At 42.8% G+C, this 14,395-nt stretch overlaps 1 protein-coding gene across 1 annotated transcript in view; it reads right to left on the bottom strand.

Annotated features, from left to right (window-relative positions):
• LOC135897910 (chitotriosidase-1-like) overlaps window positions 1-14,395 on the bottom strand; it is a 215,916-nt gene that overhangs the window by 195,250 nt on the left and 6,271 nt on the right. The window contains exons 2-4 of the mRNA XM_065426602.1: window positions 6,820-7,016; window positions 3,366-3,458; window positions 102-143 (exon numbers count right to left, since the gene is read on the bottom strand). Of these exons, the coding sequence (XP_065282674.1) occupies window positions 102-143; window positions 3,366-3,458; window positions 6,820-6,999 (315 nt within the window). The 5' untranslated portion in view covers window positions 7,000-7,016. The remainder of the gene's footprint in view (window positions 1-101; window positions 144-3,365; window positions 3,459-6,819; window positions 7,017-14,395) is intronic.

Below are 14,395 nucleotides of genomic sequence, written 5' to 3'. Positions count from 1 at the left end.
ATATTTTTGTGAGTGTGGACCACCCTGTTCCCGAAATATGTCCTACAGCACTTGCAAAGTAACATGAATACTAGTGCGCTGGCAATTATCTTATATTTTACCTTGATGTTGGTCCTTGCCTGAGTATGAGGAGACGGAGACAGCTGTTTGAAAAAAAAGCGGAAAATTGAACATCACAAGATGAACAAGGTAATCCATAGACAGGGCACTGACGTCCTATTTCGCAACAATTATTGCATTTGTGAAAAGAAACAGCACTACCGCTTGCCCGTATCTTCACTACTTTCGATTTAGAACTCCACAAGCAGCACGAACTTCCTGCGTATTACATCACGTATGTAGCATGGCTTTTTCCCGTAGTCTTTCATGCGTGCCATGTGCCCTGCAAAAGTTCAATTCCCCATTTCTTTTGTAGGTTTGCTTCTCTTCGAACGCTTTTCTTAGCTCTGTTAAACCGATATTTAACTGCTTCAGCATTTAAATGGCACTGTATAAAAGGCTTATTGGATGATGGAGACTTGTGACTTAAAATGTCAAGTTTATATTGAAATGTTGTCCAGCATCACAATGTTTAGAGATAATGAAATATGGTTCGAATGTAGTCACGAAAGAAGGATGATGAAGAACTAGCAACGCAGCAAAAAATGTTAGTTGTAAGATTAAAACAAAGCAAGGGAGCAGTGTGGATCAAAGAACAAACTCCAGTAGCTGATATACTAGATGACATTAAGATGTATAAATGCAGCTGGGCTGCCCAAGTGATGCATATGGGGATGCTCGGTTATTCACAAGTGTTACGGAATGGGTTCGGAAAAATGAAACCTCAGTCTAGCACGGAAGATAATTGGGGGGGGCTAAGGAAATGAGGAAATTTGTCCGCATAACTTCGAATCAGCTTTCAGAAGACCGGGGTGATGTAAAACGCTTGGAGAAACAGTCGTCCTTCAGCGGACATAAAATAGGTATGAATAGTATGGTGATGATGAGGTTGATGATAATGATGAATGCATTTATTAGGTCTCACTAGGAGATAAATTCCACATTGATATTATTTTTTTTTTGCTGCTTCGTTTGTTCGTTCAAACGCTACCAGTTCTTCTGAAACTAATTCCAGGGCAAAATAAGGGTGGATTGTTCTGCCATTCTCGCCTGTTTGGTTCCCCTGTATAATACGATATTTGCCAGTGTTTCCTGCGCATTCTTCCTATTATTTAATAATTGATCAGCCCTGAGTTATTAACGGAAGCATGAACGCGGAAAAAAAGTTTCCTTCAAGGCTCTTATAACTGGAAAGTGCCGGCATGGAAAGTCTCCGAGTAGTATTTCTTATTTGAAGTGAACTCAAGTGCTATCCACTTTTGCGGGCTAATAACAATCCCTGAGGGTAGTCACAAGGATTCCTCATCAGACTCATAATTACAGTAGCAGCGAATAAATTCAGGAAATAATGCATAGCCATACAAATGAGCTGACAAATCGCAGTATCGCTGTTAACTGGATAGTTAGGTATTCCCGAGAGGGGAAATCATGGCCGCTTTTCGCCTGGAAGAACCGCAACAAGTTTTGTTGGAAATAAAACATTTGACTGATTGATTGATACAAATGTCGAAGCATGAATGGAGGCTAGCTGGTCAGATGTGGAACAATAAAATTTGGCACCAGTTCCAATTTACTGCGACCACTAAATGTAAGCTTAGCACGCAAGAAACTTAAGACTTTTTTTACTGTATATGGTTCAGTGCCTCCCAGGCTCTGATGTCTTTCAACACAAAATTTCGTAAATATACTTATACCCATTCTCTTTCTCCCTTTTGGGCTGTTAGATTTTTGTTTACTAACTTTTAATTTCATTTGGTAGGAAACAGGACGTTACATGACAGATGAATCTTGTGGGGAATTTGCCTGCCGAAAACAAAACCTTCTTCTGATAGCATGGTCACCCGCCATGGTTGCTCAGTGGCTATGGTGTTAGGCTGCTGAGCACGAGGTCGCGGGATCGAATCCTGGCCACGGCGGCCGCATTTCGATGGGGGCGAAATGCGAAAACACCCGTGTACTTAGATTTAGGTGCACGTTAAAGAACCCCAGGTGGTCAAAAATTTCCGGAGTCCCCCACTACGGCCTGCCTCATAATCAGAAAGTGGTTTTGGCACGTAGAACACCATATATTATTATTATAGCATGGTCGAATGATACTAGGGACGTGTTCTTTCTGCGCACCTTCCAAAATGACAAAATTCTTTTCAGCAAAACGTTTCTGTATACGACTCCATCATGGCCTGACAATGATCGCATGCTACCAAATAATATTTTCGCCAGTGTTCCAGAGAATGGGACGTTTTCAATTCTATCAAACCTATCTCTGAAACATATCAATCAAACCTATACCTATCAAATCAAATAATATCTGTCTGTCTGTCTGTCTGTCTGTCTGTCTGTCTGTCTGTCTGTCTGTCTGTCTGTCTGTCTGTCTGTCTGTCTGTCTGTCTGTCTGTCTGTCTGTCTGTCTGTCTGTCTGTCTGTCTGTCTGTCTGTCTGTCTGTCTGTCTGTCTGTCTGTCTGTCTGTCTGTCTGTCTGTCTGTCTGTCTGTCTGTCTGTCTGTCTGTCTGTCTGTCTGTCTGTCTGTCTGTCTGTCTGTCTGTCTGTCTGTCTGTCTGTCTGTCTGTCTGTCTGTCTGTCTGTCTGTCTGTCTGTCTGTCTGTCTGTCTGTCTGTCTGTCTGTCTGTCTGTCTGTCTGTCTGTCTGTCTGTCTGTCTGTCTGTCTGTCTGTCTGTCTGTCTGTCTGTCTGTCTGTCTGTCTGTCTGTCTGTCTGTCTGTCTGTCTGTCTGTCTGTCTGTCTGTCTGTCTGTCTGTCTGTCTGTCTGTCTGTCTGTCTGTCTGTCTGTCTGTCTGTCTGTCTGTCTGTCTGTCTGTCTGTCTGTCTGTCTGTCTGTCTGTCTGTCTGTCTGTCTGTCTGTCTGTCTGTCTGTCTGTCTGTCTGTCTGTCTGTCTGTCTGTCTGTCTGTCTGTCTGTCTGTCTGTCTGTCTGTCTGTCTGTCTGTCTGTCTGTCTGTCTGTCTGTCTGTCTGTCTGTCTGTCTGTCTGTCTGTCTGTCTGTCTGTCTGTCAGCGACAAAAATGAACACAACCTGTGATATATGCCGGCAGTTAATTTTGTGATACACTTCAGTGAACAAGCGTGACCCATGCCGTCATTCTGTCAACTTTCTGCACCTCTTCGCGACTTTTTGGCCAACGAATACACTTCTGGGTGACATAAGCCTCACGTTGTCAAAAGCTACGGCTGGCAATTTTCCGCGCGCTTTGATTGTGTCGTTCGGAAATGTTGGCGTATACGCAAAGTCACAATGTACGTATACGGTACCTTGAAAGTGGACCTCGGTGTAAAGGCCTCCGGCGGGCTACTGACCAGCACAGGTGAAGGCGATGCTAAGAACCTTTCGGTCCCGAGTGTAGCCTGCATCCATTAGCGAAAAGTTGGTGCACGTAGGAATGTTTTTGTAGGATTTAGTAGGTTGCATTACAAATTTAATTGGCGAATAAAATTGCGAAGAAGTCAGTATTCTTCCTGCATAGTTGATGTTCTTTAGCAGAGTGTAAAAACGTAGCTAACAAATTATATGAATGTTCTTGATTTACAGAAGACAGTTTTATTTTCGGAAGCGATGACAAAATATGTTGACGACCTACAACAAATCAGGAGGAAACTCTATTCCATGCTTCGTAATGGCCAACGGCCACCCTGAACCACAGCGAAATGTTATTTTATCATTCCGTTTTGCGGTCCCTAGCACTAGTGCTTCCTTTTTTTACTGCCATGTTGCAGGCAATATCGTGAATTGTGCGTGTGATGGCCTCTTCCATTTCACGTGTCTGTGCTATCTCTGACAGCATAGGTCTAATTTTTGTCGTTTCTAATTATTTGTGATCATTGGCTCACAGCTCTTGCTAAAATATGTGGTCTTCTGATTTACTGGAATTACCCTTCAGGAGAATTTAGAACATGAGTTTTTTTGTAAATACGGAGCTAGTAATCAAGTAATGTTGCCATTCTTGGTTAACGTTGCAGGGTTGCCTCGCGGAAAAAAAAAATAGTGTCGTCATGGCAGTCTCCACCGCCGAAAGGTATATTGATGGTAACTTCTTTTTTGATAGCTAGGCTACACTCACTTAGAAGGTTTCTCATTCATATCATTTCGCACTTATGTTACGACGCCGCAGTGCATATACAGAATATTTGCAGGCTACTGAAAAAGTTATTGGCTCACATTTCGGGATATCTTCCTCGTAGTCAGCCCAAAGTTCGATTTTGGAATTCTATTTTAGCCTATCGCTTTAATAAAACAGAAAGTAGTCATCCTCCATAAAGTAGCACGAAGCAACAATGGAATCCCATTTGGTTTTCTCAGAAAAAAAAAGCTTTGCAGTTGAGATAAATTTGTTCTCGTCCTTGAGTCGAACCCAAGACTAACGCATTTTCGGCGCATTGGTCCCGAAAAGGCATTAGACATTAGACATTATTTATTCATCATGAATTTGTACATCAACATAGGCAAACAACTGTTGGGCCCATAGCCAAGGCTAGTGTGGGCCCATGTGGTATACATGCGTTTGTACTGCGGTGATCAGGACAGTGATGAACAAATGTATATTGATTATACATAATTGTATAATGAATATACAATTTAGACAATTTAGGAGACAATAGACAATTTTAGGAGCTAATGCCCCTAAAATTGTCTTGGTCCCTGGTTCCAATTCCCGACAAGAGCAAATTTTCCTCAACTGTGAAGCTCGCCTTCTGAAAACTCGCATTGGTTTCTGTTGCAGCTTCATGCGACATTCGGGTGAATGGTATTTTTCCATTTCATGACACTTCTTCCATCTTGCGGGATTCACCTGGATCATATTCAGAACAATATTCAGTGTTTTAATATTAATGAGCGAGTACTGACGTGACTTGAATTAGTAAAGGCGAGGCGCAAAAGACCTGGACTCAAGAAGAACACAAACGACAAGACCGGGCTCCATTCCCCACTCCCGGTCCTGTCGTTTGTGTTCTTCTTTAGTCCTGGTCTTCTGCGTCTTCCGTTTACTAATTCAAGCATGAACCAACTAGCGCAAGCAAGAGCTTTACTTAACTGACGTGATATTCTTGCTATTTATGTCTTGAAATTAATGAAGATCTAGAACCCAGAAAGCGTTGGAATAATTACCCGCAAGTCTGACAACTCTCTATATGTTTCAACCTAATACATTTCCTACATTCACTTTAGGCTTCATATGTTTCCCAGGAGGTGATTCTGTTACAGCGTCATGATACAGTAGGTGAGGGCGTAGGGGCAGGACGCCGAAACGTTTTCACATTCACCCCGGCTCGCTGGGTAACTTTCAATGCTTCTACTGGTTGTGGAGACCGATGCAGCATAGCAGATATGCTCACAGCAATACTACTCATTGATAAAACTCTTTTTGAAATACGATGTCCACATGATTCGGGATCAGTACTGTGAAGCTGTCAAAGCAAAATTTACGTTGGCTTGCCTCTCGTAACAGGCAACATCAATATATTGTTGACACAGGCTTGCTTTCATTAAATAATGTTAGCTATTCTATAATAATATGGTTATTAAGGCAAAAATGCCATACTGTTCCGGTAAAAATAATCTATTGTCACGTGGTAGTGACGGTTGAGAAGGCAGCAAAACTGTGATTAACGGAACGAGCGTTTTAATGGGCGTACTTGTGCCATCAAAAACAGGCTACACTCAAAGAACAACGGTAGAGGCGAACACACTCGGCGATCATCGAAAATCTGATCAGCGGGTCAAACGGGTCGGCTTTTATACAGCAGTCATCGAATGCTCGAGACTAATCGTTGGGACCCGCGTGCCTTCCAGAAACTTCTACAGCATTCGAGTCAGGCGATGAAATGAGATAGCACAAGGTTCGGCGACAAGAGACAGCGGATAGAAGCATCGATAACTTTCCAGAAACTTTGGATCATGCAGGCGCGTCCTGCGCCGTGCGACAACATTTCTTAGGCGGCGAAACGTGGTCGCCCGATGAGGATAAGCATACGTGTCACTATTATTACGTGACAGTGCACAGGGTTGTGCTGAGGCAGCCTTATGAGGGAACTATTTCTTAGTTAAGCTCTGTTACTTGTGAATTGTTTAGGTTGCGTGGCGCACGACTCTCATTTTTATCACTCCAGTTTAAAATTATACAGTGGTAAAATTTTCAGACAGCTTCAAGTAAGTACATACAGGTTTACTAACGTTTCTGTCGATTATGGTAGCATAATACTCAATTTATCGTACCAGTCGGTGGCATTATTATTGATATTTCTGTCCGAAGGCGCTTTGTAAATGGGTGCAGGCTTTTACGTGATGAGAATAATTTTGTTGGCGTTTTTGGTACACTACATGCAACAACGATCATGACTACTACATTACGTATATGACACTGAATTCGTACACAATACAAAAAATAAGCTAACGTTTTCATTTTGCATCGAATTGAGCTCGAGAACCCGCGCGGCCTATTTGCTGATGAAACACGGTGCTTATCTAAGCGCTATTTCAAGAAAAATGCCGGCGTCAGTAGCCGAAATATTAAAATAGTGTTTCAATGACAAATATTCTCTTTAGGTACGTGCGAAAGTACAATTTAAAATACGCCGAAATTACTAATATGCATGCGTGAGAAAGGCCTCTCCTATGTGGCTGGCCTCAGTGAAGGACACTGCCGTTGGCATACGTTTGCACAATAGACAAACAAGGCGCTCAGGAAGCAAAACTGGGTGAAATACGAACTAGTTCGCTACGGATGAACATGGCCGTAGGGGACGTCACTTCATCTCCCGGCGCTGAAACAAGCCACTGAGTCTGGTCAAGTGACTGGGGAGATGGCACGGCCAGCCAACCTGTGGGCACGGTACTGTCGGCTTCCACGTCAATCTGGTGAGGACGACTGGTGACGTGCCTCTGCGCCATGACAGCGTTGGTTCCTCCTGTGAGTAACACGGGCATTCACGTTGGTGTGGCATGATAATTATTCGCGGCCACTTGCCAATTACGGCTTACAGATGTTGTCCATCGCCGTACCTAGAAAGTTAAATAAGTTTAATGCAACTCAGACACGATGACACATGACTTCAAAAATAGCCTTATATGACACGTTTCATAAATCGCTTTTTCTCGACGTTGACTTCTTCATGCCTATGTTATCTTTCGGGCAATTTTTTTGCATGTTATGTTACAGCGACGAGCGCCATTGATGCATTGTTCCTTTGACATTGTGACCTGTGTGCTTAATATTGTATACCGATTGTTCTTTTTGTTTATATATTTTCCCAAAGTGTTGTCTCGTCTCTCTGGCAAGATTATATATATTATATATCCAACTCTCCTGCCATCTGTGCTGCTCGCTCTTTGTGCGCGTGTAGCTATTCAAGTTTCCTAACGCAGCCTTATTCCTACTCCCCTATTTACACCGTCTACTTTGGACATGCTGTGAGAAATAAAGTCAAACGCAACCTATGGGTTGCACCCGTGGCTCGGAAAGAGGAGCAGCTGCTGCTTCTTGACTGTTCTAAACACGCGCTGAGGTATTCTATTGCATACACAAGTGATAAATGTGATCTTCAATGCATAATTCATCACAATTCGTGGTAATATTCTAGATACTAGATAATTAGTAGACTGATGTTTAACAAGAGGGCCATATTGGTGAGGGGACGCTCGTTTTCATGGTGAACCAGAACACCAATGCCAGTCCGCAATGTAAGCCAGGAACAGTGAATTTGTTTTCACTCATCGCTGCGGACAATTTGCACCGCTACGCCAATTGTAACTACTGACATATTCAGGGAAAACATGGGGAATGCGGGAGATGGAAAAAAAGACAATGAGCAAAATGAGAACGAACTTAAAGCTGCAGCCAACGTTTCGACAAATGGGCTTGTCTTTTTTCAAGGCGACATATGCTCTCGTCGGCACAGTATGTATAGGTGTGCTTCTCGTATAGGGGAGAGAGGGTAATGCGTGTGGGCGAGGTAACGACCGAGGGTGTCGTATTGAAAAGAAAGTTGATGCGCTACTGAAAGTCGGTAGAGCAATGTGAGGCTGCGCCATGTGCCAGCCTTTTCACGCGTCATTGTAGGCTCCTCTTTTCCGGGAAAGGGACTAGATGGCGACGTGAGCGGGAGGGATACCTGCTCCGCTGTAGGTCAGTGAACTATCCTCTCTCTGGGAGAGAGAATAAAAGTAGTGGCAGAAGTGGTGCTCGAGGTAAAAAGGAATATAATATATAAATAAGAGAACGAAATGAATTAATGAAAGAAAATAGAGATCTGAATACTATGACAACCCAACCGCAAAAAGATAAAGTAAGAGGGGGGGGGGAAGAATAAGAAACTCAATGAAAAATAACTAGGTGCTGTTGTCTAGAGTATGAAATTTAGCACAGCGAATACATTGTAAAGCTCAATTTGAAATGTTTACGTCTATTGATTGCAACGTATTGAACTTATGAATGAATTATGATTTTCTGTATTTTCTCCCTTGCGCAGGACTAGAATTTCAGTGTAGTATGCAGAGTTTCAGTTCATCAAAGTGATGACCTGCTCAGCGACGGCTTTGGGAAGCTTATAACTGTGCCCGCGCGATGTATATTTAAGCTAACGTTCATTGGTTCTCCCGTTTCACCTATATAATATTTTTTTTTAGAGAAGGAGCTTTCGAGCATGTAAATTACGTCGGAACTAGTGGAGGTCAAACGAGTTTTCTCTTCGTATGTATAGCTATTTGCAGTGCTTTTTATTTTAACGTCACTTTGAAGGCGCTTGAATGTTTCGAACCTTGGCCGATAAGATGCTTTTATTACGGGTGAATGACGCTGGCTTACTTTTGCATGTACTAACATGTCTAAGTTTCTGTTCCGGTGAAACGTCAGCCTTGGTACCACGGAGAGCACTTTTCTCAAATGATCGTCACTTGATAATATTGGGTGGTATTTGTTTAGGTTTGGGAGGGAATTAAAATATTTTGCTATATAGGCTGGTGGTCTTTCAGATTCAGGTGTAGGTTGTTTCTTAGCTGATTATGGCTGCTTCGCTAATCTTGAGGCTACGTCATCAGCCCTGTCACCAGGAAATTGTGGAGAGTTTCTTTCTGCTTACGTTGCTTTAAGAACATTTAGTTGGTGGATATCATCAATAACTTAGCTACAGATCCTTATTTGTTTCGCTTTTCCGACTATAATTTCTCGCTTGCAGTGTCGCGTATGATGACCGGTGTAGCCTAAATACTGCCAGCTATTCATAGCCTCCTGGTAAAATGTAACTCTAAGTTTGTAATTTCTATGTAAGCGTTCGTGTCGAGGAAGTTGATTTGACTGGGAGAGTGGTCAGCAGTAAACTACATACTCGGCTGAAAGCGGTTTAAATGGCTTATTACGTCAGCTAGCGAGTTTGCGCCTTGCTCCCATATTATTACTATGTCGTCAACGTAACACCGGTAGATGAGGGGCTTTAATGTATGTATTTTATTAGGTTTGCGTAAAACTACCCCATGAAAATGTTGGCATACGTGGGAGCCAATGGTGGTTCCATGCTTTTGCCGACGGTTTGTAGGTGAGGAATAGAATCGAAGTCGAAATAGTTTAGCGTAAGAACTAACTCAAGAAGTCACAGGTAAACTTCAGGAGCGTGCGCTTGAGGATTGACTGCGAGGGATTTCGACATGGCTTCAATTCCTGAAGTCATGGTTAAGTTATTGCAAGGAGCACTAGCATCAGAAGTTACTATAATGGCACGGTCAGAGAGGATTTGGTTGGCCTTAATCGCAGTTTATGATTCGAAGGAAGTGAGGTGTATGTTGAACAAAAGAAGGTAGCCTGGTCAGGATGTTTGACAGGTGGCGATTTGAGAATTTACATAGTGACTCGGTATGTGTCTGATTATTAGACATTACCGTCCTATTTGGGATTTCTGCTGTAAGTATTTCTTCTACGGAAATATTATTTATTTTAGGAAGAATGTAAAAGCGGCTGGATTTTCGTTATTGCGTATCATGAAGCGATTTTCAGACTGAGGGATTAGTTCCTGGGACAGTAGCTCCGATATTGTCCTTTGCACAATGTTGCGGAAAACGAAATGTGGTCCTGGCTCTGTCGCTACAGTAGCACGTGAATACCTCATGCCGCACATGAATATTTCCCCAAATACAGTGGCGCGCCCACTTATGGTCACTCGTATCTACTTATTACAGCACAAGCTACCCAGATTTTGGAAATAAGTTTCGATTGTGCACAAACTATTGCTAGCGATTACTTGCGTCTTAGAGCGTGCCACGGTAATAGTCGGTGTTGTAATGAGACGGCTTTGATATCCGGCCAACATTTACTTCCTCTCTGTGATTCCGGCACGCAGGTGACTCGGTCTCCACGGCCGCGTGAGCATCTACGCAAGTACGTCGAAGAGTAAAGGCCGAACTGCACGTAACAGGCCAGTGCGGGAAGGCTCGCCCCCACGTGCCTTCCGTTTGCCGCACTTCGCGAGGTATTTGTTTGCAAGACACCAGCAGCGCTCCCTATTTCGCCTTCGCAGACATCCTTTGCTGTTCTTGTGAGGCAGCCAGAATACTGATATTTGTCCAGAGAAGATATCCGTGCCGGCGCTGCACTTTGACTCATCTATGTGAACCACCTGCGCATGCGTAAGCGCACCGGCGGAATCTTACGCACCGGCATGCGTAGGTTTGGTTTGACCTTAAGGTCCGCATCCATACACCAGTTCACAAAAAAGTAGCCCAGTCTTTATGGTCTTTATTTATAAACGCAGAACCTCTAAAAGCAGTATCAGAGCACATTAGCGCCCCATTTGCACCTATTTGCACCCTTATTTTGAGCACTGGAACGTTCCCGGAGAAATCGAAAATTGCTAGAGTATCCGTTGTTCACAAAGGTGGTAATGAAAATGACATAATTAACTACAGGCCCATTTCTGTTTTGCCCATTTTTTCAAAAATTATAGAACGTGTCATATATGTACGAATTGAAAACTTTTATAGCTTAAAAAAATTATAACCGAGCATCAATTCAGATTTCAGAAGAACAAGTGTACTGAAAAGGCCTTATTATCTATTAAAGATCAAAGTATTGAACATTTTGACCAAAATATCGCACAATTGGAATTTTTCTCGACTTTAAGAAAGCTTTTGACTCGATCAAGCATGAAATTATTTTGCAAAAGCTGAATCAATGTGGAATAAGAGGTACGCCCCTTCACTTAATAAGAAGTTACCTTACTAATCGGTATCAGTATACAGATATGCAGTACTCGAAGTCACAAATGGGCAAGATCAAGTACGGCGTCCCGCAGGGTTCCATACTTGGGCCACTTCTATTCTTGTTTTATATAAATGACATCGTAAACGCACCTCTGCGACCAGATATTATATTATATGCCGATGACACTAACGTCTTTTTTTTGGGTAAGATTATGTCTACTCTAGTACAAAATGCGAACCTTTGGCTTAGCAATTTGTCGCTATGGCTGAGAACAAATAAGCTGGAAATAAACATTAAGAATACAAAGTACATCATTTTTCAACCTTGATACCATTGTATTCTCCGCAATTCGCAGCTCACATTCTAAGGAGCTTTGATTGAGCGCGCTCAGACTCCAAAATTTCTAGGCGTTATATTTCATGAAACATTGAGTTGGGCCAATCACATAGATAATATTCGCACCGACATATCACAATCCATTGGCATAATTGGCAAAATCAGATGTTTACTACCTCTCTGGGTGACAAAGCAGCTTTACTACACTTTAGTTTACTCGCGCATACATTACTGCCTATTAATCTGGTGCACAACAACAAAAACAAATAAAGATAGTATTCAGAGGCTCCAAAAAAGAAGCTTGCGTATAATCGAAAATATTCCACGCCGAACGATTTTTGCTACACATTTCCATAAACACAGCGTATTAAACGTCAAAAATATATTTTATAAAAAACTGCGACAGTCCTCTACAAATTAAATCGGACGCAGATATATTTCAGGATACCTACTCCCGGAAAACACACACGTATAATCTTAGGAAAACCACCTATTACAGTGAAAGGATTCGAACCAACTACGGCAAGCAAAAAGTAACGCACCTTCTTCCTTCATTTTTAAATTCTAACATGACGGCCATGAGCATAGTGAATGAAAGCCGATCAGTAGCAATTTTCAAAAAAAAAGATACATGCTTATCCAACGGCGCTTCAAACATGATATTCTTTTCTCTTTCTCTTTCCTGTAAGACTTGCTTATGTTGTATATTGTATACTTTCTTCCAGAACTGTATTGTATCTCAAAATTCAGCCATGAAAATTTCTTGTCGATAAGCTGTTGATATCAATTCTGTTCTAGATCACTTATTAAAACCACGGCTTAGTTCTTTTTTTTCTCCTCTGCATTTATGTATTACATGATGTATTAGTGTTACATTATGTGTCATTATGTAGTATCATATTTATGTATTATGTATTACAGGCTGAGTGTACTGCACTATTTTGTTGTTCTTTTCTTTTTTTTCTTTTTCATTACATTGATGTATTACAAAGTGACACGCTGAGTGTTGTGCAATATCGTGGTCTGGGCAGGGATTGGCGCATTGTCAGGCATTCAGTTGCCTTTTCGCTATCCCTTCCCACTGTACCACTGGATATGTATGCTGGACTAATGATGAAATAAACAATTCATTCATTCATAAACGTGCAAATATATTATGCAGTTAGAGGGCTTTGTTGGTCACATGTGAACCTGTCTCGAATAAGTATTTCTTGAAAACATATTTGGGGTGCGATCTTGTACGCGTTCCAAAATAGAACGGAGGCGGTTCGTTCCACCGAGCCAAATACGGTTCGTGAATTTGAACCGCGCCGAACGCCATGACGTCAATTGTGAAGTGATATCTGCTGTCAATCATTCCGTGTCGTCTGCTATCGGACGAACGGAACGGAACATACCGCCTATTTCGTGACGTAAAGAACGAACCGCCTCCGTTCTATTTTGGAACGCGTACAAGATCGCACCCTTGATGTGAAATTAACAGGTGAAGCATCGAATGCAGTAAAAATAGGGATACAAACGCCCGGTAACCCATGCGAACACATAATTTGAATGCATATCAAGGATATCAGCTCTGTAAGCGAAAATTAAGGGGGACATTCTAATTCGTAAGCATTCTTTGGCAAACACGCCAGCCCTTTCACGCGAAGTGTATAATGCCTTGCATCGGTACAAGAATGCGTAATTTTCAAAGTTAAGACATTTATTCATTGTGGTGGTGTATATACAGGTGATTTGTACCTTACGAGCGATACAGAAAATTTAAAGTAGAATAAAAAAATGAAAAGAGATTAGCCATAAGGATACATATGGCTCCTTCAAAAATGCGTTGGAAAGCCTGCGTCGGGGTGGACGAAATCAAATTTCGGGTTCGGTCATCTTCAAATTAGGAGATGGGCCAACCTGAAATTTCCAAGCATACCCACTTGAAAGGTTGGGGGGGGGGGGGGCAAACTTGCCATTTGGACACGGGCCTGATTAACATTGTGGGTGCGCCATCCTCAATTTTGCAAGTGAGCCCACTGAAATTTGGGGGCCGGCCGAGCGGAAATTTCGGTATGGCTGAGCCTAAATTTTCAAAGTGGGCCAACTTGAAATCAGGGTGTGGCAAACTTTAACTTTCGGGGTGGGCCAAATAAATTTAGGGGTACCTGTACCTGAAGTTTGAGAATGGGAGTGGGCCAACTGAAATTTCGGGGTTTGTGAACTTCAATTGCGGGGTGGGCCTGCTTAAAATGTGGGCGTGGCCCTAATAAAGTTTGGCGGTGGACCAACTTGAAATTTCGGTGTGGGCCAATTTTATGTTCTGGCGTGGGCCAATGTCCAATTGAACGCTGCTGCACGTCCTTCGAGTTACGAACACCCCGCGGGCAAGCGAGCTCGTTGAGACGCTTGACGTGTTCTCACAGGCCCTTGCCGAGGCGCAGTCAGAACGCAGGCGAGAGCTTGCGTGCAAAAGGAACGCGCGCATTACACAGGCTTGCGAAAGCGACAGCGGCACGGCGCCGTGATGACCTTCTTCCATGGCGGCAAGGCACTCGCCCCTCACGCAACGCCTCAGGCGGTACTGGGGCGGCTGTTGTTACGTTTCGACCATCCTGCTTGGTCAAGCCACGCTTGGATTAATTGGTACGATTGCAGTAAGGGGGCGGATGCGGCGAGAAAATTTGGCATATGTGTGCTAAAGCCTCAGCATTCTTTTCCACGGGAAAGGCGATGGAGTAGACGTGCATAAACATAAATTATGGGGTTTCACGTGCCAAA

Source organism: Dermacentor albipictus, chromosome 2 (assembly GCF_038994185.2).
Source record: "Dermacentor albipictus isolate Rhodes 1998 colony chromosome 2, USDA_Dalb.pri_finalv2, whole genome shotgun sequence".
Lineage (NCBI taxonomy): Eukaryota > Metazoa > Arthropoda > Arachnida > Ixodida > Ixodidae > Dermacentor > Dermacentor albipictus.
This window is presented reverse-complemented; position numbering and strand designations above follow the sequence as displayed.